This window comes from Micropterus salmoides, unplaced genomic scaffold, assembly GCF_014851395.1.
Source record: "Micropterus salmoides isolate LMB-PRFRI ecotype aquatic unplaced genomic scaffold, ASM1485139v1 Ms_hic_scaffold_14, whole genome shotgun sequence".
NCBI lineage: Eukaryota > Metazoa > Chordata > Actinopteri > Centrarchiformes > Centrarchidae > Micropterus > Micropterus salmoides.
The window spans coordinates 20,696,812-20,722,193 of NW_024040485.1; the positions used below are offsets into that span (position 1 = coordinate 20,696,812).

Genomic DNA, 25,382 nt, shown 5'->3' on the forward strand with positions numbered 1-25,382 from the left:
GTGTGTGTGTGTGTGTGTGTTCAAGGTTAAACCAATAGGATAAAAGGACAACGCAGCCTCTACACACAAACACACGTACACACACAAACTCCTACATCCACCTCAGCTCAACATGTGTGCCCTTGCAATGTGACACATTAATGCTCGACCACACTCACGGAATCACAGTGCACAGTCACGATGACAAGTCTGCAGTGTTGATTTTATAGTTCGACCTCGGCTTGACTCTCAATTACGCTGCCATTGTGAGAGCTGCTCTCATCACATTAATAGGATATACAGTAGATGAATGCTGTTGTGCGGTGGCTGAGTGGCATCATCATCAGATACAGTGAGCTGCAGACAAGCCATTCACAAAAGCCATTGTGTGTGCTCAAAGGACATCTGCACGTATATTATGCCTGCAACAAACGATAACTTTCAATGTAAATTCATCAGTTGATTAGCTTTTGATAAATTCATTATTCGCTGAGTCTATTCAATTTTAGAAAACAGTGAAAGTGTCCGTTACAATTCCTGAAGGTGAGAGGCCAAAGTGATTTCTTCAAATTCAAAAGTATCGCATTAAACTGAGGAGAAAAAATAAATAAATTCTGAAAAAGCGAGAGCAAATGTCAGGCACCTGACAACACACCATACATGCAGTGGTGCAGATTTTTCCAGTTATGATATAATGATTTGAATGTGAAGATAATAAATAAATAAACAAACAACAGGTATAACATCCAGATTCCATTAAAATTTGTTTTAGTTTTGTGAGGTGGGACCCCACTGGAGGGTCGGTTTACTTTTAAATTCAAAATGTCACTTTGTAAATGGGTTGAAACTGGTTTTGTGGTATTTCCCTTTTACGTAGCAGTGAAACATTGGGAAAACCACGTGTGTTTTCCTGTAGCACTGCACCACAATTAATTCATATTGTATTATTGTCAGAATTGTTGTTTTCCAGAGATTGACTGATCAATTAATGGCTAATCATTTCAGCTCTACTGTATATCAACATACACAAAAATCAAAATGACTAATGAAGTGCAGCTCACAGTGTGAACGCTGGTGAACAGAGCAGGCTCTCAGTAACAGCTCTAAATATAGAGCCAACAGAAATAAACAGTGATGCTAAGCTGGCTTTACTGCCACACTGGCCAATGACCAGAGATACAGAAAGTATTTACTGACACCTGCTTTTGATTGGCTGATGTCCTGTTTTTGTTAGGAGAATAGAATATTAAGCAAAATGCATGTAGATTAAAAACTAAACCAAAAGTCAAGAAAAAAATCAGCCAAAACAAGTGGTTGCTGAAAGACCAAAAACAAGACAATATATTACTGTTCCATGCGATTATCTATGCTGTGCGACAACACACAAACACGTTTATGCAGGCACACAAACCCAACAAGCCTCATTTTCATACACACTGGCTCATTAGCTACTCTGCAGAAAAATGCTAATTTGTTCTGCTGACTTGCAGAGAAAAGCAGCTATTTGAGTGGAAGGGTCAACTGGAAGCACAGAAGACTGGATCTGAAAATGACAATTTGAGGTTATTGTGGCTTTTTAAATCTTAGTGAGTAAGCTCTGTGTGCATGTGCTTGTGTGTGCGCAACGTGTGCACGTACAAATCAAGGGGAGCAATTTTGTACCAAATCGCATTAATTTGTGCACGCTCAGAGGTTCTTTAGTGCTCAGTTATGTGGAGACAATTTCAGCAGACACAATGTGGTTGCTGAGAGGGAAGGAGCCACTGTCAACACTCTGTGTGTTTCTTTCTCTCTTTCTTCCCCTCTGGAGGAAACACTGAAAAGTAGACTGACAAAGAAAAAATTCACTAGTTGTACTTTATAGTCTCTAAAGCCAAAAGAGAGACTTAATTAGCATCTGTTGTGTATTGAACACCCTCAAATCTCCAGGAGGAGTCGTTTCTACCTCAGTGTGAAAGGATCCAAAACAGCACTGCTTTGTCTGCCAGATAAAACCAGGAATGCTTTCTATGGAGCTGATATCTATACATGCACATGCATTATTAAGACTTTCATAATGTTTCTAACGATTACATAACATATTAAAATAGCTTCCTATAAACCTTTATCATAATCATGCATTAAGATGTCTTAAAACAACAGCTGCATTAACTGATTTTTTTTTTGGTAGGGGACACTTGGGGACAGGGGAAAAAAGCTGTAAACACTGATTTATCACATTTACCTTGTGGATTTGTTAGCAAACAGTTGCAATCATTTAGCATCCTGTTTATGGTCACCAGATCAATGCAAGTCGAATATTCCCTCAACTTTTAACTCAGTTTTGGTCTCTACCAATTTCTGAAGAAAAACTTCTGGCTCTGTAGCCTCTAACTGCTCCACTGTGTTCACCAGCTAGTCACCAACTGTGTCTTTCAGCTGTGTTTTTCTGGGCAGGTTGTATACAGTGGATTTTTAAAGCCTTGTCACCAAAAACAGCTGCCTGTGCTGTGGCAGAAACAACACTGATTAGAGCAGTGAGACTGGGCCGTAAAATCAAAACAATGAAGGGGTGCTATATAGGTATATACAATCGTGTAATGCATCAAATGTGTGGGCTCTAGAATAAGTATTACCCAGGTGTTTGTTCATAATATTTTTCTAGCTCTAGTTGATCCAGTAGTTGCTCTTTAGTTAGAACTGCCTCCACGTTAATCATCCACTGCCCTCCAGATGTTTATAATGGCCTTGTATTGCATTACACAAGTAATAAGCTGGGCTTAATAACTTCTATTGCTATACGCAGTACATTAATGATAAGATTTATTCTTAATGGCACATTTCCTATCATGTTTTATCCTATCAGCATCTCCTCAAGTCGTGAAAGAAGCTAATGAGCAGCAGGTCATTTACCCCTGCATCGTTACACATTCAGTGCATTAAGAAGAACTGCAAATCAAAACGCTGCAGGACTAAATATCATCACTGGGGTTAAATTTCACCTCTGAGATGCAGAGGTTAAGACTGAAGCTGTGATTATTTTATTAGTAAAACAACAGTTTTGTCAGATCTGATAATCCGCTTTAAGAGTGTTGCCCTTTATTGATCTCTCCAGAGCTGAATTAAAACTTGTAAGCTAAATTGCAAGATGAATCCTGTGGGAGAACAGGCCCATTACTGTAGAAAAAAAAACATTTAAAAAGATTATAAATAAGAATCAGGTTAAGTACTTACTTCTTTGCTTCTTAGCCCTTGTTGCCAGCTCTGGGAATCAAAGCAATGAGTTGTCTCCACAATCTGCTGTGGTTGATTTATTTATATAAAGGTGGCAGACCTGTATGAATTTTGTGAGAAGGTTTTACTGATGAGGACTAGTGGACAATATCAGACTGATACCATGTGCGCCGTGATTCCGGCTAGTGAGGAACTTCTTCCCTGATGAGACATTTTATATGGATATGAATTGTGACCCTGGGTCTGCTGCGACGGGAACAAGAAATAATGGGGGTGCACAATGTGACACAACGCCTGTAATGAGATGCAGTGCACAGCAGTGCAGAGCAGGATTTATTGTCTGTAGACAATGATAATGGGAGAAAGGGTGAATATGGCAACAGCAGCATCACTTTTATGAAGGATGTAAAAATTGACCCTGGGAGGGGAGGAGCCTGGAGCTAAATAAAGCCTGATAGATGATGAGTGCAATAAAAAGAAAAAGTAAAGAGTTGAAGAGAGGAAATTTGTCAAACCGAAATCTGAATTCTGCTTTCTTTTTGTGTAAGGAAATTTAAACTGTGATGACTGACACTGCAGCTATTATCCATTTTTAAAAAGAGGATAAAGTTGTTTCTGGACATTTGAGAGCCAGCGTTGCTAGCAGATGCTGTCAACTTCCAGGGTGTGCTACTGACTTGAGCACGTCAGCCATTAACACGAGACCTTCCCCTCCCTTTTCAACAAGCTCACATAGTTTTGTACTATTAACAATTGTAGATACCTGTTTCTTTATACCATTCAATATTTGGGACGTTTGTATTTCACTCAAAATAGAAGCATGGCAAGCTAGGCTATCTAGCCTCCATGCAAAAAGGGGGGAAAAGTTATAGCTTTTTTCTGACTACAGTTAGCCCAATTTGATAATTTTAGCAATGATTCCCACCAGATGCTACTTTTCAGTCATGATGTTTCAACACCTGCTGAGTCATCTCATTGCTGTTTATCCTGTATGTTAGAATTGAGGTAGTCTAGCTAGCGTTAGCTGGCTCTCCTTCATGGTCCAGTTGTGGTGATGACAAAAGACGGACTGTAAAGCACTCTGTGATTTAGATCCAGACACAAAGAAACTAACATACAGAGCATGGAGAAAAGTTGTCCTATAGTATGCGGCTGATGAAATTGAAGTGATATAACAAACTATTGTTAATGGCTGTCCACACAGATATCGCATCAGATATTGCAACCAGAAATTCTCGTCTCCAGGAAAACACTGATGTATGCACCATTTTCACGGCAGAAAAAGAAATAAAAGTTAAATGTCTTCATTTTCTTTTCTACAGTTTTGACCAAATAAATCAGTGAATAGAAGTTATTCACTGAAGGCATATATAGTGATAATTAACTTTGGTGCATTAACCAAAGAACAAACACTTTACATACAGAACAGATAGCTTGGGGAAACCTGATCTCCTCTTTTTCTCTCTAAAGTCTTCCTCCCTCCTTTTGCTACAGCTCCATCTCATTTGTAACAATACACCTCTTTCCTCTTTCGTCTGCAACACCACTTCTCAAGCAAAGAAGAAATCCCTCTGCCTGCTTTCTTCTCTACTTTTCACCACTTTTCTCTCCCTGCCCTTCTTCCAAACTCTCCTTTTCATCTTTTCCCCTCTTTATACTCTCCAAGGTCACACTGTTTGATCTTCTCTGGCACATTAGAAATCATCGCTGTGGGGTGAAAGCTGTATTATCTTTGAAATGTCAACAAGAGACAGAATACAGGTGTGTGTTTAGCTTGATGACAATGCAGTTTTTATCATCATCCGGTTGGTTTTGGAAGTGCTTCTAAGCCCCAGAGGTTGAAGAATTTAGAGGAGCATGTAATCCTTTAATCCTTTAATTAAAGTCAATATAATATGAAAATGAACAAAACTGTAATTACAAGGCTTTCACATGACAACAGTGGTAAAATCTGGACTAATGTACAACCCCAGTGCTCACTCATAAGCATGTGTACATATACACAGAGTAATCAGTTGAAGGTTAAAATTACCAACAGCTCAATAATATGACCTCTGGTGTATTTTACCGCAGTGCTGAGCCTTTTCTCTCCCAATCTAATGCCATACATACCATCGACAGGCTACACTGTTTCCTGTTAACTTGAAACACATAAAAGAACAAATGTTTACACAAAGCAAATCCACAAACCTGTCTTGCAAGCATGTCGACAGGTAGAGACGCAAAGAGCATGCCCACATGCAAGGTCGCGAATACAGGAAATCAAACACACACACACACACACACACACACACACACACACACACACACACACACATACACACCTCTACAAATCAAGAAAGATCACAAAAAGCTCAAAATGCTGTTAAGTTAACAACATACACATACTTTCAGCTCAGTCAGTTTCTGATTTAAATCACACTCCTTCCAATATTACTATTATTTTATTTCAGCAAAGTTGTTACTTTTATTTAGACAACATTTTAGTATTCAAGAAGTTTAGCTTCCTTAGTTTAACAAAAGGAAGTCTTTGGTAAAAAACATTTGATTTGATTTATTTTTCAGATGATTTATCAGTCCAACAGCAAAGACTTGTTCCTACAGGTCACATCACGGCAGGCTAATAAAAACTTGTATTTACAGCTGCATGGCAGATGTTAAAATAAGAGATTTAGAGGACAATCTTAATGTTGTGTCTGTGTGTGACCATCAGAGCAGCTGTGAGATTTGTAAACACTACAGGCTGACAGTATTTTAGCTACTGTAGCATGAGAGGTACTAATAATATCCGTCAGTTAGCTTACAAGAGCAAAGAAACAACAGTAAAAATTAATGTAACGGCATATTCTACAGCCAACATTTTCCATACATTCAAATAGAAGATGTTTCAAGGCAGTCGACATTTAAACATCTTCTGACTTATCATCGTTGGCTGGAAGCATATCCTTGCCGGTTCATTGTGGCCACTGCTTGACATAAATTCTGATCACAAGAAAGACAGATGCGTTAGCTAATTAGGGAGCCACTTCAACAATTCTCTGATAGGAATACAGCTTCAATTGTCATACTGACTTCATAACGAGGACTTTTAGCTAAATCTTTTGCAGAGGCTGCTTGTTCAGTCATAACACAAACTGGAAATTTCATTGGCTGAAGAGTAAGACAGCGATAAGTATGAGTTCTGAAAGCGTCACATTTTCATGCCAATTAAAATGAACAAATTGGCATCAGAAATGCTATCAAGCACTGTGCTATGTGACCAGTTGAGCTTTATTTATTTTATATTTATTTTATTATTATTATTTTTTATTTTATTTTTTAGCACTGCTTGCTGACCAGTGAGTAACCTCAACTTCAGTTAATGGCCCTTACTGCGTGCTCACCCTAGTATTATCTAACACTGAACAACACAATACAGTGTAATATATATGAAGCCTGCAGATCTACTGAGAGGGCAACAGTGCAGTAAAAAAAAGAAAAGATTAATAATCTTTCAAATTAACATAAACAGCCGTATTAAGAAAGTGAAGAAAGTTCTCATGTCACAACAAAGAGAGAAATTGGATAAAATAACTGTAAACCTAGCACAATCACACTTAAAGACACGTTGAAACAGCATTAGTTGTGCAGAACTAATGCAGTAATGTTGCAACAATTCATGGAGGATTTGTTCGAAAACCCTTTTGTACTAAAAAAGGATACAGCCACAGGGTGGGAAGACTTAGCTACACACATAGCTGTACTAAGTTCATACCACACCGATTCAACTGAGGAGGGTGTGAAAATCCTTATTTCTGAAGTCCTCCCTTAGCTCCATCTTGAGATATCTGGCTAAAGCTAACTTTGGTGCCTCAATAGTTTGTGTAGATCATGTGGTATGAGTCACATCTTACCGTCCACATTAGTGTCACACAAAAAGATGGCCACTGTGGGCAGAGCTGGCTAGTAGAGAGTTGGTGGTAATACAAGCCATGCCAGTGATTCTTTTTAAAGCCCTGCTCTCTCTTTACCATCCTGCATTACTGTAAATCCACTGTTCACTGTATCCTCTGGGATCAGAGGCAAAGTGATGAGAGAAACAGGAGGAGGAAAGATGGGAAGGAGAGGTAGGAAAATAAAGGGAGCCGGAGGAGGACGACAGGAGTGAGGAAGAGGAGAAAAAAGTAAATGAGATCGAGAAGGGAAACATGGGAAGAGGTCATGAGAGGAGAGGAGGATGGACACACAGGAGAAAGGGGGAATAATAGGCTTGTCTGACCCTCACATATCCTTGATAGTTACAAACTGCAGGGAGGAGGAGCTTATTCATAAAAACGTCAATATCAGCGGAAATCTGTTGGGTGTAATTTACTAAGCACACATTCAATTAATATTCTATTCAAACATGCAATTTTTCAAAAACGATAAACTACCCGCGCTGTGATGGACTGGCGACCTGCCCAGGTCCAGGGGACCTGGTGTCTGTCCCCGCCTTTCATCCGATGTCAGCTGGGATTGGCTCCAGCCCTCCGCAACCCTGTACGCAGGATAAGCAGTTGACGATGGATGGATGGATGGATAAACTACCCTTTATCCCTGTGTAATCTGCAGAGAAACTGCTGATGTTTATCCACCGCAGGATTGAATTATTAAAGACAATTTGTTTATAATCTGAGTAAACAGTCAAAGGACAAACCTTCCTGAGATAGGGTGAAAAGGACAAGAAAATGTATTTGCTTAAAAGGTGCACTAATCAATATTTTTATGTCAATAGAAAAGCTGACTAAGTGAAATATAAAAGTTGTTACTTGTAAACCCGCAGAGAATTATCACTGAACTCTTGTCTTTAAACTCATTGTTTTGATTTTGCAGACTGCAACGTTATTGTTCTGGTTCACTCTCACTGCTCTATTTTTAACTTTATATTGACATTTTGTCAATGCTGTGTTTACAGCTTGTTACGGTGCCCCCAAGTGACCAAAAAATAATTAACGCAGGTTAACGCTGAGTGTCACCACCAGCTTAACATTATATCACTTACATTCTGTATGTATGCTGTTTAAATTGTACAGTACAATTGCACAGTAAATCATTTTGAATAAACACTTTGTTAGAGTAAGATAAAGGGGAATAATCTGTTGTTTTTGGTCCCCTTATTCATTCAAGGTATACTTGACATTTGTACTGTATAATGCACATCCACAAAAGTTTACAACAAAAAATTCTAACGTTCCCTTTTGTCCTTGTGTAGCAGTGAAGAAAACTCTATAAATACTGTACATTAGACCAGCATGTCCAGATGTGACGTGCAGCCTCATTAGACAAGGTCACCTAATTATATGGATGGTTAGGAAAGCTTACTGTACATTTATGTGCATGCCATATAAAAGAAAAAAAACAGAGGTGAAGAAGTGGAGAGACGTGTGGACACTTGGCTCCTGCTGCTGTAGCTTTAGTGGATTATGTGTAAAAGAAGGTTGAAAAACCACACTCACACACGTGCATTAACACATACACAAGCAAGACCTCTCACATGTGTACACAAGAACTCTCACACGTGCGCACGGGGGCTCTCACCACCAACCTGACCAAGCCAGACTGAGATCAAAACCTGGCTGATCCTCCACCGGCTTTACCTGTCAGGTCAGAGTGAGTGTTGATCTGTGTGCACGTTTGAGATCAGAGGGGGAAAAAAACAGAGCGAGAGGAAAGAGAGGCTAGAGGGAGGAGACGGAGAGGTGTAATACTACACCTCCCTGCTTTTAAATTAGAAAACAGCTGATTTACAGGAAGAGGTAAATGACCTTCAGTTTAGAGTAGAACAACAACTTAACAACTGTACATGATGTGTCATTATCACTAATGCTCACCTCCACTTCCACGTAAAGTATCTGCCACTGAATGCAACAAGTTTATGCCTGCTGTCTGGAAATTACCCAAAGTCATTCTGAGTAATGTCGGAAATCGCTGACTGAAGTAAAGTGGATACAAAGAGGTAAAGTACAGCATTTCATCACATATGAATGTACTAGACTCCTGATCATGAGCATCTTAGCATGGACTTTTTATAACTTTTTTAACGTGGTATTGCAGCAATTTAGTATTACACTTTCATAAACACCAGGGACTCACAAGAGACCAATTTTAAAAAGGAACAGTCAAAATTGGTGTTACATAAGTCTATGAAGATTCTCAGTCATCCAGGTCATAGTTATCCAACGAAGGTTAAAATGAAGGGCAACTGGACTTGGTTGAAGCTACTGGAAGACGTTTCGTCCCTTATCCAAAGGACTTCCAGTCAGTCAGAACTGAAGAAGTCCTTTGGATAAGGGACGAAACGTCTTCCAGTAGCTTCAACCAAGTCCAGTTGCCCTTCATTTTAACCTTCGTTGGATAGTGTTACATAAGGATTTTTGTCCACTTGTATAGGATGAGCTTCAAAAACACTGGATCCTACACTTCAGGATGAAGACTAGCCATAACACTAAAGATGACACATGCACAAAAGCACACGTCAGAGTAAACTTTAATCTCTGATTAAGGCTGCAGACGGACCAAACACGAGAGCACTGAAAATGAGAAAGGGAGACCAGCAAATTCACACAAATGGATCATGTGGACGAGCCTTGAGACGTGTAAAATGTGAGAGGCGCTGCTGCTTTAGAAAAAAAGTCACAACTGTTATGATGGCTGTAAAACAATGATGGTGGAAGTAAACAAGTAGCACGAGGCTACTGTGGACACGCAGGAACAGAACACGCAGAGGAAATGAACATTCAGAGTCAGATGATGGGTGTGTTTGTCCTACATCTCATTGTTGTTGTTTTTTTAAAAATACCCACAAAGTAGTGGAATTGTCTGTTTTATTACCAGTTATTTGTCAAAATTCACATCAAATGTTACTTCTCATATGCATGTCCAATTTTGTCACATGCTTATTTATACATATACATGTATCTACATGTGCATATGTCAAAGCATTTAAGTTATGTTCTACACTGCTGTACTGTACCCAACCTGCCATGTAGAGTATGGCTTTGAATGTATACAGTAGTAGCATAAAACACACTGGCAGCAACAATTTACACACACACACACACACACACACACACACACACACAATAAGCTTATAAGAGAAACCATATTTGGGGTAGATATTCATCCAAAATTACAACATGTTTTAGTAATTAACGCATGCATTACTCTATCATATAGTTATTAGTGGTGATCACTTTCTTCGAGTATTACATTGAACAATTAACTTATTGCCCCTAAATTGACTATGAAAAATGACTAACATACTATATATAACTATATAGTAAAGCTAAGCTACATTATGAAACTCCTCTTAGTTGCTGAGCATCGACAATCATCATATCTAGTGTAGTATCATGATGTACTGGAAACCTTTCTCATTTCTCTGACGCAACTGTCATAATGCAACAAACAGACCCCTAAACTTGACTGCAGTCCCTCTGTTGTAACTAAGCGCCATGTTGCTCGTCCAAAGCCACTCAACAGAAAGAAACACTAGGTAAACAATGAAACAATCGCTCTGAAAAACAGTAAAACGTCAAATTCAGTTGAAGTTTTCCTGAAAGAGACAGTTAGCTTACAAGAGCAAAGAAACAACAGTAAAAATGAATGTAACGGCATATTCTACAGCCAACATTTTCCATACATTCAAATAGAAGATGTTTCAAGGCAGTTTGATCAAGATCATAAAAGTTCTGTTGCATGTTCCTCAAGAATGCAATAAAGTCAGCAATAAAAATAGGGAGGCGCTTCAGTCAACGTGTTGATAAGAGAAAAGTGTACGAGCTCAGCCATCAGATAGTAAGAACGTGAAGAAGAACGTGCAGCCAAGAGAGACGATACTCAAACAATCCTGTGAACCTTGTTTCAGGGATCCCTAAGTTAGTGACGCCATTGCAGTAGATGGATTTCATACCTGCATCTTCTGGGAATCATCCACAAGAACAGCTGTGACAATGAGAAGCTGGAACACAGCAGGAAATGTTGGTATGTTCAATTTTTAATCCGAGTTACAAATTTGCTGAACGTTTTCTCAAATGCTAGAGCCACGTACACTTTTCTGCAATTTTAAGCTTAGTAGGCTTTCTTTTGGACCAAGCACATCTTGCACATGCCTAGAATTCATTCTTTTGCGTTTTGATCCATGTTCACTTTCAAGGGCAATGACAGCTGTTTAGTGCCCAGCAATCAGCTCAAGGTCACAGACCATTTCTGAAGTCAAATAAACCAGCAGGAGTATTTTAGGAACAAATGTTTTCTCACTAAAGTAAGGCTGAATGAATCACTTTCTGTGCAAACTACTCGAAGGAAGAGAAATTTAAAAAAAGCATAACCTCTCTACCCTTTCACGACTTCAGTAATTGCTCAATCTATAACGAGCATACTAGACAACACTAAATTCCGTGTACACAAATATTTGGAATCAAGGAAGGTTCAAGCCGTAAGCTGCAGAGTAAAAGCTTCCTCTCTCCTTTTTCTTTCCTCCAGGTTCATGTGAACTTAATATCTTGCTGGTTGGCCCCAGAAGGACAGGCAAAAGCTCTACTGGTAACACCCTGCTGGGCCAGGGGCAAGTTTTTGAAACCAAAGGGGGCGGGGCCAGCACACCAGCCAGCGCTATCACAGCTGGAGGTCACTTGACAGTGGTGGACGCACAAGGCTGGGGTTCATCTGAGGAAACTGTGCCCCGAGAGGAGAAAATTGAACTGTTGAGAGCATAGTCTCTCTGTGGAGCTAAAGGACCTCATGTTGTCCTGTTAGTGATCCCTCTGCTGGACTTCACTGAGCCTGAGAGGAGAGCAGTGGAGACACACAATGGTGCTGTTCACATGTGGAGACTGGCTGAAGAGAAAAGGGCGCAGTGTGGAGGAGCACATTCAATCAGGAGGCCCTGCTTTGCACTGGCTGATGGAAAAGTGTCGCTATCGTTACCACGTGTTTGATAACAAGGCAGCCATCATTGGCAAGCCAGAGAGAAGAAATCGGGAGGTGAGTGGAGGTGGGAAGAAACAGCAAGGGACTTGGCAGAAGAAAACTGACACAAGAGAGGGAGGGAAGAGCAGAGGATGTGAGGCAGATAGGAGGAAGGAAGGAGTGCAGGAGCAGGTGAGAGAGCTGCTGAATAAAGTGGAGGATGTGTTGCAGGAGAACGGAGGATGGCACTTCTCCTTTCACATGTATCAAAGACTGGAGGAGGAATGGAGCCGCAGGGAGCAGAAGCAGAGAGCTCAACTGGAGGCAGAAAGACAGATTGGGGAAGTGTGAGGAGAAAACTAAAGACAGCTGAGACCAAGATAAACATGGAGCCGGAGCAGGAGCAGGAGCAGAGGTTAGAGACAGAAGAAGGAAAGCAGGAAGATAGCCTGAGGAAAGAGCAAGAGAACAAGGAGGACTGTGTGGAAAGGAAGATAAATGGAGGGGAAGATAAAGAGGAGAGCGCAAAGAGAGAGCTCAAGAGACCAAGCAGTGAGGAGCATGGCTGGGATACAAGCTCTGACAGCGGTGGAAAGTGAGAGGAAAGCACTTAAGTGAAAACAGGAATGATGGCTCTATGTTGGCCTAATGGGGGTCAAAGGTTAGCCTTTAGTCCAATCAGAAGGCTTGCCAGGAGTAACTATAGCTCGGCTGAAACTGCCACAGTGACTCCACCCGTGACATCTGTGACACCTGCAGTCACAAGTGACATGTTTATTCTTTTATGCTGTGACACTGAATCCTTGAAAATGTGAGGACCCACCAGCAACAAACCAAAGAACAACTGCGGATCCTCACACAGCGCTTCAGAGGCAAGAGTTAGAATATTCTTGTGGATGTTATAGCTGTTTCCTGCAGAGAGACTGATACTTTAAAACTGTTTCAAACTTAGATTAAGCACTACCTCATAATACATTAAATAGCTCAATGCCTTGTGGTTTGAATGGTTAGCACTCTACAGGTTTGTAATTATAAAGCAGGATATATATAGCAGGATTTATTGGTTTTGCTTCTAAAATTATCAGGGATGTGAGACATTGTGTGATCCTAGACCTCAGCTCTCTTCCTATTTATGTACACTACATTAACAAAGACTGCGAATGCTTATGAAACGTGCTTGCAAAAGACAGATGTATAAATAAGAAACTGTTGTCCATGAAACAGTTAGAGAATAAACTGTGATAAAAGGGATGCGTTGCTGAACATTGAGGTCATCATTATTATCCTTTTATAATCTTTGTTTTTTCAATTTGCTCACTGCATGCGGGTTTTTATGGCAGAACTGAGGGACGTGTGGTCTATCACCCATTTCATTACATCTGAACAAATTGTCAATTGACTTCAGGGAATTGCTGTCAGTCCTCGGTTGACACAGACAGTTAATCCTCATCTCTGGCTCACAGTCATGATGCCATGCAAGGTCAGTCTCAGCCCGGGACATCAGGCAGAGCCAGAAAAGTCCCAAATGCACAAAATCAGATTAAGACCTCTCTCACTCACAATGGAATTGGTTGAGTCCATTAAAACAGTAAAGTAATTTAAAAAACTACTAACATGCTGAAATGCCCTGAGTTTATAGGGTCGGAGGTGATTGAGCATTAAAGGAGAACCGATTTTACACATAAAAGTCTGTTTACAGGTCTTGGGGAGTACTAATGTGCATGTGAAAAAGGTTAAACAAAGCCAAGGGGAGCTGCATGGAATCTGAAAATTCATCTGTTGGGGCTGAAGCTGGAAAGAGTCTGGAAAAGAGAAGTTAGAAACATAAGCATACCAGACCTCTGTAGCTAGTGGCTCGAGGCTAAATAAGCAACTACCAGCGTAACACACCCAAATCTCCAACCAAACTGTCAGCTGCCAAGTTGGATTGTGGGTAATGGAGGTGCCATGTTTTGACAAAAAGAAAAATGTGTGGAATAAAAAAAGACAACATCTCTTTTTTTGCTGCATCAATTTTGTCAGTCGTGAGTCTGACAATGTTAAAGTTATAGTTGCTAAATCAGCACTCCTTTAACAAAGTACCTTTATAAAATACCTGATGTTTTTTCTCCAAACTATAACTTTGTTGGTTAATAATGTTTTCAGGGGCTTTAACATTTCTGAGATTTCTATAAGTTAAATAGCTTTTCTAAGACCACCTTATGAGTATAAATTAAGCCCTGATTTTTCTCCCTGAAGGTCTCTGTACTGACACCTCTGATGTAACTATGAAGCAACTAGAGTTTGATATATTACCATTTTTATTGGGCTTCAAGAAGAAATCTTAGAACATAGACTGGTTACAGCTCCTCATTATCAACTTTCATTTGCCATGAAACACCTGCATGAGCTTATGACAAACTGATTTATGTGTTACACAACATTTATAGCAGTTGTCTAGGATTATATGAGGGCCAATTGAATAAAATGTTCATCAGCAATCTGTCTTATGTAACATCAAGGATAACTGTTGGTCAGGAGCCCACATCTCTGTACAATAAGGGACACTAGTGTAACGTGAGAGAGTAGAAGTAAACTTCAATCAAACAGGGGTATTACCCATCTTAAATTGTATGACTAATACACTGAGCTAATATTAACAGAGTGCTATTCAACAAAATTATGAATTGAAGCTAAAAACTTTCACTCTTAGATCCAGAGGCATTTTATCTGCATTTTACATTATGGCAACTGCTGTTGCTATGAGACATGTGCAGCATTCTTCAGCTAAACGGCAAAAGGGCGTTTAGCTGAAGCTCTGGGCGTTTTCTGAGTGCAATAAATGTCCTCTGCTCAGAGCAGGATGAACGTCAACATGTCTTTCCTCTTTTGAAAGCACAAGATGAAAGAGCCAGTGGTCTGATCACAATCCAATAAAGCTGTTCCCATTCTGGTGTCACTTTTCTCACTTTAAGAAACCTACCAACAAACTCATCAGCCAGTGGTCAAGGTGAATTCAGTTGCTACTGTTTAGCCTGCGATGATTAATATAAAAATTTCCCTGTTGAATATTACTATATCCTCTGTATAATTCTCTTACTACATGATCCTCTCCAATATTTGGTTTGAGGAATGGACTCCTTCCCCACGCTAGCTTCTGACCTGGCTAACATCACTTCATGGAGTAGCTGCTGTCAGGCAAGGAACCAACTTTTCAAACTAACAACAACTGTAAACTTTTTCAAGCCACAAGTATAGTAAACAAACAAAATGTGAAATATTACAGCAAAGTGTGTGACTGTTGGTGTAATAATTGTACACTGACTGAACACTGTTTTCAAATGAGGTGTCATATTTTATTTTAGTATACTTATTTTATTACCTGTAACATTACTGTATTTTTTTGCTGTAGTTACTGTTAAACTGTTGTATTTGTGTGATAATCCCTACAGGCACAGATCTGCACTCTGTGTTCACTGTTGCTTTACCTGGTCCCTGCGTAAAATATCCACTGTGACTTGTAACGTAAGTTAATAGTCCAGTAAACCATTTTTTTTTTAAGTCTGTGCGTCACACAGTGTACAGACTGTACAGACGACTGCAGCCCCACCCGCGCACCCGATGACATCGTCCATCCCGATGCTTCATTGTAGACATCGTCCGATGGAAATTTTGTAGATATCGCCCAAGAGCCTAGATTCATCAAAATATACACAAAAAAAAAATCACTCCTAAAAAACACTAACTGTGTGGTTGAATTGACATGCAAACCAAACATTTGTTCAAACATGTTTTTGAGGGAAACTCACTGGTTATCAACTTTTTCTATTTTTGTGCCACACACATATGTTAACACCTGCATGTGCAAAGTAAAGATGCTCTGTTTCTATCACCTTATCAGTAGGTATCAACTGTCTGAGCTGTTCTATGAGCCTTGAGGTGAGCTAATAATAGGAGAGAACTGTACCAAAACTATTGCCAAGGGTGTTTTTTTGTGTATTGATAATAATTCTAGATATTGTAGCTGTTTCTTTATATGAGGCTTGAAAGACTTATAGCGCGTTGTTAAGGAATCTCTGTGACATGCCTCCATTTACTCAACTTCTCTACTTTTAGGCTCATGAACAACTCACACACTATTCATCTTAAGACCATCGAGGTGAAACAATCTGCAGTGCAGCTACATACTCTGTAATGATTCACTGCAAGGTGACATCCTGTACTCTTTTAATCTGGCACACTCAACAATGGATGTCCTTACTACATAACAGTCATCTATCTCTCACACACACACACACACACACACACACACACACACTGGATTAAAGCACATTGATTGAAGGTTTTGTCAAAATCAAGTCTTCTTGAAAGGTAAATCGCCATCAAACTAGTACACAGGGTAAACGCTCTACCTTGTGTACTACTTTTGTGGCGATACACACCATCAGTAGCAACTAATTATATCAATTCTAAAGTTTTGAACAGCTACCTAAGGTAGTAGTATAGACTAGTAAACCCTAAAAATCTAGAAAAACCCAGTAACAGCGGCTAAATTACACTGTAATTAAGATTAAACCAGGATTACAAATGTCTGACAAAGGTCTCAACATTTCTTTTGTTCTTGGTAACTTCAGCAGTCATTGTACAGCAGAGGACAGGCCAGCAGTGTGACGCTGGACGGGACTGCTGCAGTATACCAGCCAACACAGCAAGCTACAGTAGCTGCCCGGGCACAGAGGGTGAGGGGACGAAGGGGCAATGTGAATTAGATAGATAGAGAGATGGAGATAAAGTGATGGATAACTGTAGACAGAATGACATAAAACAGTACAGTAGCAAGGAGGGACCTACTGTAGGGGGCAGTAAAGGGAGTGAAGGGATAAAGAGGTGGAGACATCCATAACTAACTTGAACTGAAAAAAAGATGATGACAATACGTTTTGAGAAGGAAAACGGCATTGGTAATGCATGCAAAGACGGATTCTATGGAGATCATAACACCAAAAACACAAACACTGAGGGAATGGGATTGGCACCATAAATCAAAACAATACCTAAATTATTCACAATACTTATTTAACCCTCAGCCCTGCTCGCTTTGCCGTGTGGGAGTCAGCATTAAAATCATGAAAACACATGAGCAGCATTTGCTGTTTTATTTCTGGTATAAGTCTATGATCATATTGATTCATGACTAAATACAGCATACAGTCTTTGCTTAAAAGTTGTCCAGTTGTCAAAGATGAGAGATGAGATGAAATTTATCCAAGGGAGAGTAACATTCCCCATATGCACCCACACCCTTAAAATGTCATTTTTCTGTGTCAGCACACTGTGGGAACACAAATTGGAGTCACATTTCTGTGCACCAATTTCCCTGCTTAGGACGAAGTAAGATTTCCACAACATTCCCAAGTAAAGCACACAAAACTGTATGAGATTGCTGTAGGTATGACAGGTATTAGAGAGGAGTCACGTTGCTGTTTCACAGGAGATATAGAAGCAAGAAGTTTTCTAGCAAAATAAAAAAGTGTATCTTTGAGATCTGTGATGCTTCCAAATGTATAGTGTGCAGATTCTACCAGTTGTGTAATATGGTGACAAATTGTAATTCAACATAACACTAACTTGCTTGCGTAATTGAAACCTGCAGTGTTACAGGTGTGTGAGGGGCAAAAGGTGACCAGTGTCAGCTAAAATGAAAAAACATGCCCTCTGCTGTTCAACACTCATTTTAAAATCCTATCATAGATTTAATTAACAAACACAAATCACGGCGTCTTTGATAAGCAAGTAGCGAACACTTTGAATGCTTCTTGTAGGAATTTTAACCTCAAGTCAAAAGCTGAAGACACTGTGTTTTCAGTCACTTCAGTTGTATTTTTTCTTCGCCGTTACTAAGTGTCATTAAACGGATAGTAAGTGATGGTAATGCAATACGTTTTTTGTTAAATTCAGTGAAAATTCAGGGATTCGTTTTGCTAGTTCTCGGTTTTGTGGGTGCTCTGAAAAAAAAAATCCAGTTTTCCTACACAGCCCTGACTGTGAATGGAAAACAAAGAAAGTGGTGCGAACCTTACCACACAACATTGTTTCAGCCAATCAGCAACAGGTGAAGTTAGTGCTCGTGTGCAGGAGTGATGGGGGCAGGGGGGCAGTGGGGGAGAGAGTTCTATACATTGGTACAATCAAAAGTGCTGGACGCCAGGCACAGTGAAGAAGGAGAGATGGCCGAGAAACAGCCAATGGGGAAAAGAAGAGTATAAACAGGCCTTGTCTGGTGATATAATTTAGGTAGGGATGCACCGAAATGAAAATTCTTGGCCAAAGCTGAAACCGAATATAATGAAAAAAAATTCTGAATACCTAATACCGAACAAGTACATTCCCATTTTTTCCATTTATTTTCCCCTTTTTTTTTTTTACCATTGCATAAATTAAATAGTCAAAATGTGCTTTTTACTCAGTGTTTCCCACAGGATTTGGAGAGACTATGGTGTGTGGGTCCGAGGCCCAAGAGGGTCTGGTGAAGTATGAGTAGTAGTAGTATTTCCATTTACTTTTAATGGACACATGTAATGTTTTATACTTTCTGTGAATATAATCCAATTAATCTTATTTCCATACCGTATAGACACCTTAATTTGAAAATCGGACGTTGTCATGTGTGTATCCTCGCGCTAAATTCATCAAGTCTGACCCAATTTGATAAATAATGTTGTATGTGGTTCTCATATTGCACAACATGAAGACTTCATAGCCTCTCTTCAGGTAGGACTCTCATACTGCAACACTTCTGTTTGTAAAGACAGAAAATGACAGGATAAAGTCGCTAACATGCCTGTCAGGTCGCACTAGGCCGTTTCAGTTACCATAAAGGCTTGAATACATGTGCACTCCAAATTTAGCTGCGGCTAGCTTACTCAGAAACGAGTGACATAAACCCTCAAAGCGGTTCGATAGATGTGGATGTGGTAGGAGACAATTCAGCAGAACAATGTCTGCAAACAGCGTTTTTTGCGTCTTTCTCGGACACTTTGCTTCCACACTGCCAACATATGAACGTAATTGTTTCGGTAAAATTTATTCAGTGTTTTGACTTATTAGGCCGAACACAGAAAGTGCTTTTTTTGCTATTTTCTGCAGATTAATTTCGGTGGCCGAACATTTGGTGCATCCCCAGCCAAAGGCATTTTAATGCTGGGGAAACCACAGAGATTTCACATTTGGAGGGCGGCGCTTTTGAGGGAGCGCCGAAGGGAGGTGTGTATTTGTTTGGTAGGTGAGTTCAAATATAAACAATCCTTCTGCAGAATAACTTACTCTCAGAACAAAGACTAAAGCATAAGGATTATTTTATTTAATGTACATGTATATCTAACAAGATTAGAAATGAAATGGAGCTCACCATAGGTTAGATCTGAATTTATGACCTTCAGGTTGTGTCTGACTTCCCAATATATGTGGTTGAAGACACATATCACAATGTTACAAAGTTTTGACCTTAAAACACAGTTACTCAACATTTCACACATTGCAAAAGTCCGTGGGTCTGTGAATTTCTCAAAAGAAAGTCTTTATTTGCTGTTTTGCCTAATTTGTTTTGAAGGAGAGCAAAAGGCCAGAACATGCAGTTTGTGCTCCTAAAGAGAAATGTGACGGAGGCCAGATTCAGCCCTGCACAGCCACTTTGGGTTGCTGGTCTCCAAGGTTACGACACGCAAAACAGTTAGAATATTCAGAGCAACGCAGACACTAATTGTAGACATTAGTAAAGAGTTATCCTGAGCGCACAATGCATGTTCACTGACCTTTCAAACTGAAAAAAACAATGTCAGTGGAAAATGTTCCAGCTGCATACTGAGTCACAGATGGTTTGCTTTTATTTACCCTTCTTAATTTACTTAAATACAACAAGGAAAATATTGAAGTGAACAACGCACATCACATCCTGGTCTCATTAGGTTTACAGCATCACCATGGCTACGCCAGCAGGTGTGTGCGATTCATCACAGGTCATATAAACCTGACCTGGGTAGAAATAAAAAACAATATTTTACTTTATGAGAATGATAAAGAAAACATCAGCCTGAGAATCATTACTGTACTGTATGGCAGGCAGTGGCTTACAGGGCGGATGATTATCACGGTGTTTACATGCACTTACCGTAAGTAAGCAGGTGTTCAGAATTGGGTGGGGGGTTGAGAAAATTTATTTCCCCAGACTCAATTTCTTGTAAACACATAACCAAGTTTCTAATAAGCTTTTTACATGTGCAAATGTGCATGACAAAAACTTGCTGTGATAACAATGGCGTGGAATGTGTCTTGCTTCACGTATATGTGGATTTACAGACACCAGGTTAAAGTGCATATAAACGCATTTTCCATTAACCTGCAAAACCTAGTTTCTCACTAGGTTTCTCACTGAATGACCAAAGAAGAGAGTGTTATGATGCCTTTGAACCTAAACGGCTGCACTAGGGCTTTCCAGTGGCAGACAGTAGGTCTACCCACGTGTGAGTGGGAAACTGAGAAACTGAGAGTGAACTGGGAAATAGCTGGAAAAGAGCAAGCGTGCTCTGTCAACTTTCCACGATGGAAAAGGTTAAAAAAAGGCTTCTCAAGGACACAAAGCAAATCCATTACGTCACGTGTCTGCTCTCTGTTGCAAGATTCCTGAGAGCAAAGGCAAGCCCTTTCACCTGACCGAAGTCCTGACATCATCCTCACAAGATTTGCAAACGGGAAATGTTAAAGAAGTATTGTCATGGAAACGGTACAACATGTCTTCAACAGAAACAGATGGAGACAATTCAGAGTGAGTTCATAGACAGACTTTAGTTCCCCTTTGTGTGTTGCAAGAGAAACAACAGTCAGAGAACGGTCAACTCAAACAGAGAGACAGTGTTAACTGACCACGAGCGCTCACTGCCTGCAGGTAACTCTAACTGAACTCCCAGCTTGTAGTGCAACCACACAGTGTTCACTGACCAAACTGAAAACAACATCTACAGCAGAGTCACAAAATGAAGAAGTAGCGAATGTAACAGTTGAATAAATAAAGAGAGTTTCATTCTCCGTGCAGATAAATGCCACAGAGAGAAAGAGAGAGGGCAGAGAGACCTTTAAATAGAACTGATTCCACGAGAGCACAAAGGAAACCAGCCTGTCAGTTAACTCGTAATGTCAGGAGGCCAAATTAAAGTGTTGATTAGGGGCCGATCCTACAGCTTGCTGAACAAAGATTGAAGGAGATGAAGATTATCGTGAGAGATTATCTCGCTCTCATTCATTACAGAGACAGAGAGTGATTGGATTGCCCTATTAATACTACTGGATCTTTGTGTGTGACTCTGTGTTGGTGGCGGATTTAATAAATGAAAACAGTTTCACTTTGGTTTTAGTTTTCTATCCTGCAATGAAAAACATTACATGCTGCCATGATTTTTTTCCCAATGCATGTCAAACAGGTAAATGTAACAGTCTTTTCCTTCTTCTATCTTTATAAAACCTCTCATCCAAAGAAGGCACTTCTGTCTGGGAAAAAGCGTGGCTCACCATTATAGTCTAGTCGGCACCGTTAAACATGGGATTTATGGGTTTTTAAAAAGCGACTGCTGAGCTTTCAAAACTGAATTCAGGTCCTCGGCTTTCCTTGCTCTCAAACATTTCTTTGAATCTCTGGTGGCTGGTGTTGCGGTGCTTAACTGACTACAAGGCAAAACTAATCTATCAAAAGATTTTTATTGCTGTTGAGAGCATTTTAATTGCATTGAAATGAGCCTCCCACAGACTGACCTGCTCTGAAAGTAACGACACAGTGGTAGAGTCCAAATACAGTAAATGCAATATCTTTCCACCAATACACATGTCTGGATAGATTCTCTATATGACACGCGCACACACACGCGCGCACACACACACACACACACACACACACACACACACACACACACAGGAACAGATGAGGGGAAATGGATCGGTCCTAACAGAGTACGGGAATAAATCGAGAGATAATCAGGTGTGAAATAACATCTGCAGTAATTCAGTGGGTCTCTCATCTTCTCTCAGTGTCTCTCAACGCACAGGGCCGTTTCTGTTTTACACAACACTAATAGTACTAAGCGCAGGACTTTTAACACACATACTGGTGGTACAGTAGGGAAATGTTAACCTGTCAGCTCTCACAGGTACGTGACTACTCCCAGGGAAGCACCAACATTCAAGATTTCATGCTTTTTCTCTGCTTTCTTCTCCCATGGTGGCCTTTTAGTTAATTTTTACACCTTCATCTTTACCCCCTGAGCTTCGTATTATTCCCTCCTCTTGTTGTCAGTCTCTATGTGGCTCAGGTTTTATACAAGTATGCTAATGTGAATTATGATGTGTTTAGATAAAGAGGCTAATCGGAAATGCAATAAATAGTAATGTCAACTAAAAGTGATGCAATGTAGAAACACTTCCAATTTTTTCCTGTCGGGTATTTCTAAAGTTTTCCTTTTTTATTCAACTATCCAAAATTTGGGGTAAAAATATTCACTTGACAGTTGGTAACTAAGCTAGCATGGAAGACTAACAGCAAACAGTAGATTTTGGTGTTGGTGGTGCGCATGGACTGCTTATAGCAGGTTTACATGGAGAAAAAAACGCACATGCTACACACAAAAGCACACAAAAGTCCATTTAATGAGCTCTGCTATTGCAAAGGAATGTAAATTAACGTTGTCTAAAAGTTACACACATAAACACATTGTCTGAGAGAAATGTGACTAAAAGCAGCTGCTGTAACTGGTCACACTAACTGTTCTGCAGGCAACAACCACACCTACACACACACATGCAAACCTACATTATCATGCTTACTTAACAGATTACGAATAGTCTGTACAGAGCTACTGTTCACAGTAAAACTAAACCCTTAATTACTGGTTAGTCTGCACAGAATATAAAGATGTTTTAAAGAATGTTTGAGAGACAATGTTGCATTTTCATATTAAGACCAACCCAAACTCTGAAAAATGGAGATAATAACATGCTTTTGTACTGAGAAATTAAATAACACTGAAATTGCTGAATTAACTGTATGTAAAAGACAAATACTCTCAAATTAAAATGTTTCATAACACTTAACACAACTACATGAGTAATATTTCTGTAACACGTCACACAGCACTTTTATATAAATGTGTAAAGATGACCAATCAATACAAGAACCTATTACCTATTATCTCCTCATCAAACGTAGGCTGCTATCATTCTGCAACTGACCGGTGACCGCCTCCTTTACTTTGGAGTATAGGTTGCCTTGTTCAGTAGTAAAGGAGGGAACCAAAAAAATGTATTTCTAAATCTTCTGTCTTTGTGTTATACGAAAGCTTCCAGCATCCAGCTTTTAATATCAGCAAGGCACGCAGGTGAAGGTGTTGGCAGTCAGGTAACAGGTTGCTATAGAGACAGCTAAATCTGTGAATCAATCAATGCCACTGGTTTCCTGTTTAGGACATTAATTTACTCAGGAGAATAGTACATCCTCGTTTTAAAAGTGTTTTTGGAAAAAAAATTTCATTATGTATGTTAAAAAAAATTTTCATTATGTATGTTAAAAAAAGTTATGTCAAGCACCTGGGGTTAGTGCTCATTACAGAGAGCAGGTGTGCGTGGCACTGGATTGAAGTTGCCTGTAAAAGCTGAAATGGGTCAATAAAAACTGATTAATGTGGTGTAATCAATGAGTAGAAACAGATACAAACAATATAAGCAGAAAAACAGAAAAAAACCCAGTAGTGTCGAGACACCAAATAATTGGGGTTAAACAGTAGATTTTTGGAGTCCTGCGTTAACTCTAATCTTTCTATAGGAAATTGGTTTAGTTATTCTAAGACTAGGCTGAATCAAGGATAATCAGAAACCTTCTGAGAAAACCAATTTTATATAGTATACAAATGGTCTATACTATATAACTAACCCTAACCCCAACCCTTTCCCCTAATCCTAACCCTAACCCGTCAGTTGATCTGGTTTATAAAGGCTTATTGGTTTATTTAGTCCAGAACTTGGCTTAATCGCAGTCTGGGAATCGGTCTAAGGTTCGGAATTAAACCAGGTCAGTGTTGTACCTGTAAACCAACCCAGGGCTTTAGACAGTCAATTAAAGTTGCATGATCGACTGTAACGAAGACACCACTTAACAGCAGGTCTAAAAGAAGAAGAGCTGGATGCCCTGGCAAAGTCAACAGCTATTTTAAGATGACTTTCTCAAGCCCAGAAAAATACCTATTTTTCTTTAGAATGAAATAACATCAAAATTACCCCCGTAGTTACTGTTTTTTCTGTTGGACAGGGGGGATTACAAGTAACCTGCAAAACATATCACATTCTCATCAGCCTCTGCTGTACTTTGTGTTTTGTGCTAATTAGCAAATGTTATCACACAAACACACTAAACTAAGCTGGAGAACATGGTAAACATTATACTTGTGAAACATCAGGTTGTTAGCATGCTGGCGTTAGCATTTAGATAAAAAAATTGGCTGTTCCAGCCTCACAGAGCTGCTAGCACGGCTGTAGAATATTATTCTGTTAGTCTGATATATGTGTATTGTTCACTTCAATATCATAGTGTTAATTATGAGTTCTATTATAGAAATACACATTGTTATATATCTAGCACTCTTATCTTCACTAATTATTTAAAGTTTTGTCCTGCAGCCCTTCATTAGTACCTAGTTTTCTCCACTGCCTCCCTCGTCTCTAAGCATCCCTCCTCCTTCATGCCATCACTTATCAGGTCGTGTGATCTCCAAAGAAGTGACAGCAATCACTTGACATGACTTTCAATTCGCCCTATCTCACTTGTTACTTGTACTCTTGTCTTCTTCATCTCTAATGTCTCTCCTTTATTTCTTTTCACATTCTCTCCATTTTAGCCTCTTTTTCCTCTTTTCTCACTCTTGCTTCTTTATTTATACCTTTTAGTCAACGGGCATCTTTCCTGAAAGCTTTGGCACTAGACAGCAGAAAATCACTATCTTCACTTTTGAGGCTTTCTGTTTTTACAGGTTTCTCTATTTGTCTTTCTTCTCTCAAGTGTCGCCAGTTTCCCCATTCCTATTCTTTTCTTTCTCTGTCGTCTTGTATTTTTTATGTTTTCCTTTTCCCTCTTTTCCACCCTCTCCTCTATTCATCACTGTTGTTAAATATTTGATCATAAGCTCACTGACATGAGACCACTGTTCCATGCTGGAGCTGAGGGTGTTTAGATATCAAGGAATGAGAGGATG

The 25,382-nt window shown here is 39.6% G+C and overlaps 2 protein-coding genes across 7 annotated transcripts in view; one reads left to right on the forward strand and one right to left on the reverse strand.

The window, feature by feature from the left end:
• The window catches only part of LOC119902216 (SPRY domain-containing SOCS box protein 4-like), an 82,652-nt gene that overhangs the window by 4,608 nt on the left and 52,662 nt on the right, over positions 1-25,382 (reverse strand). The window lies entirely within an intron of this gene.
• On the forward strand, positions 8,528-13,367 carry zgc:136870 (uncharacterized protein LOC664693 homolog). The gene is given in 4 exon segments (XM_038718249.1): positions 8,528-9,166; positions 11,078-11,193; positions 11,695-12,007; positions 12,009-13,367. Coding segments are annotated over 3 exon segments (807 nt in total). The 5' UTR covers positions 8,528-9,166; positions 11,078-11,162; the 3' UTR covers positions 12,472-13,367.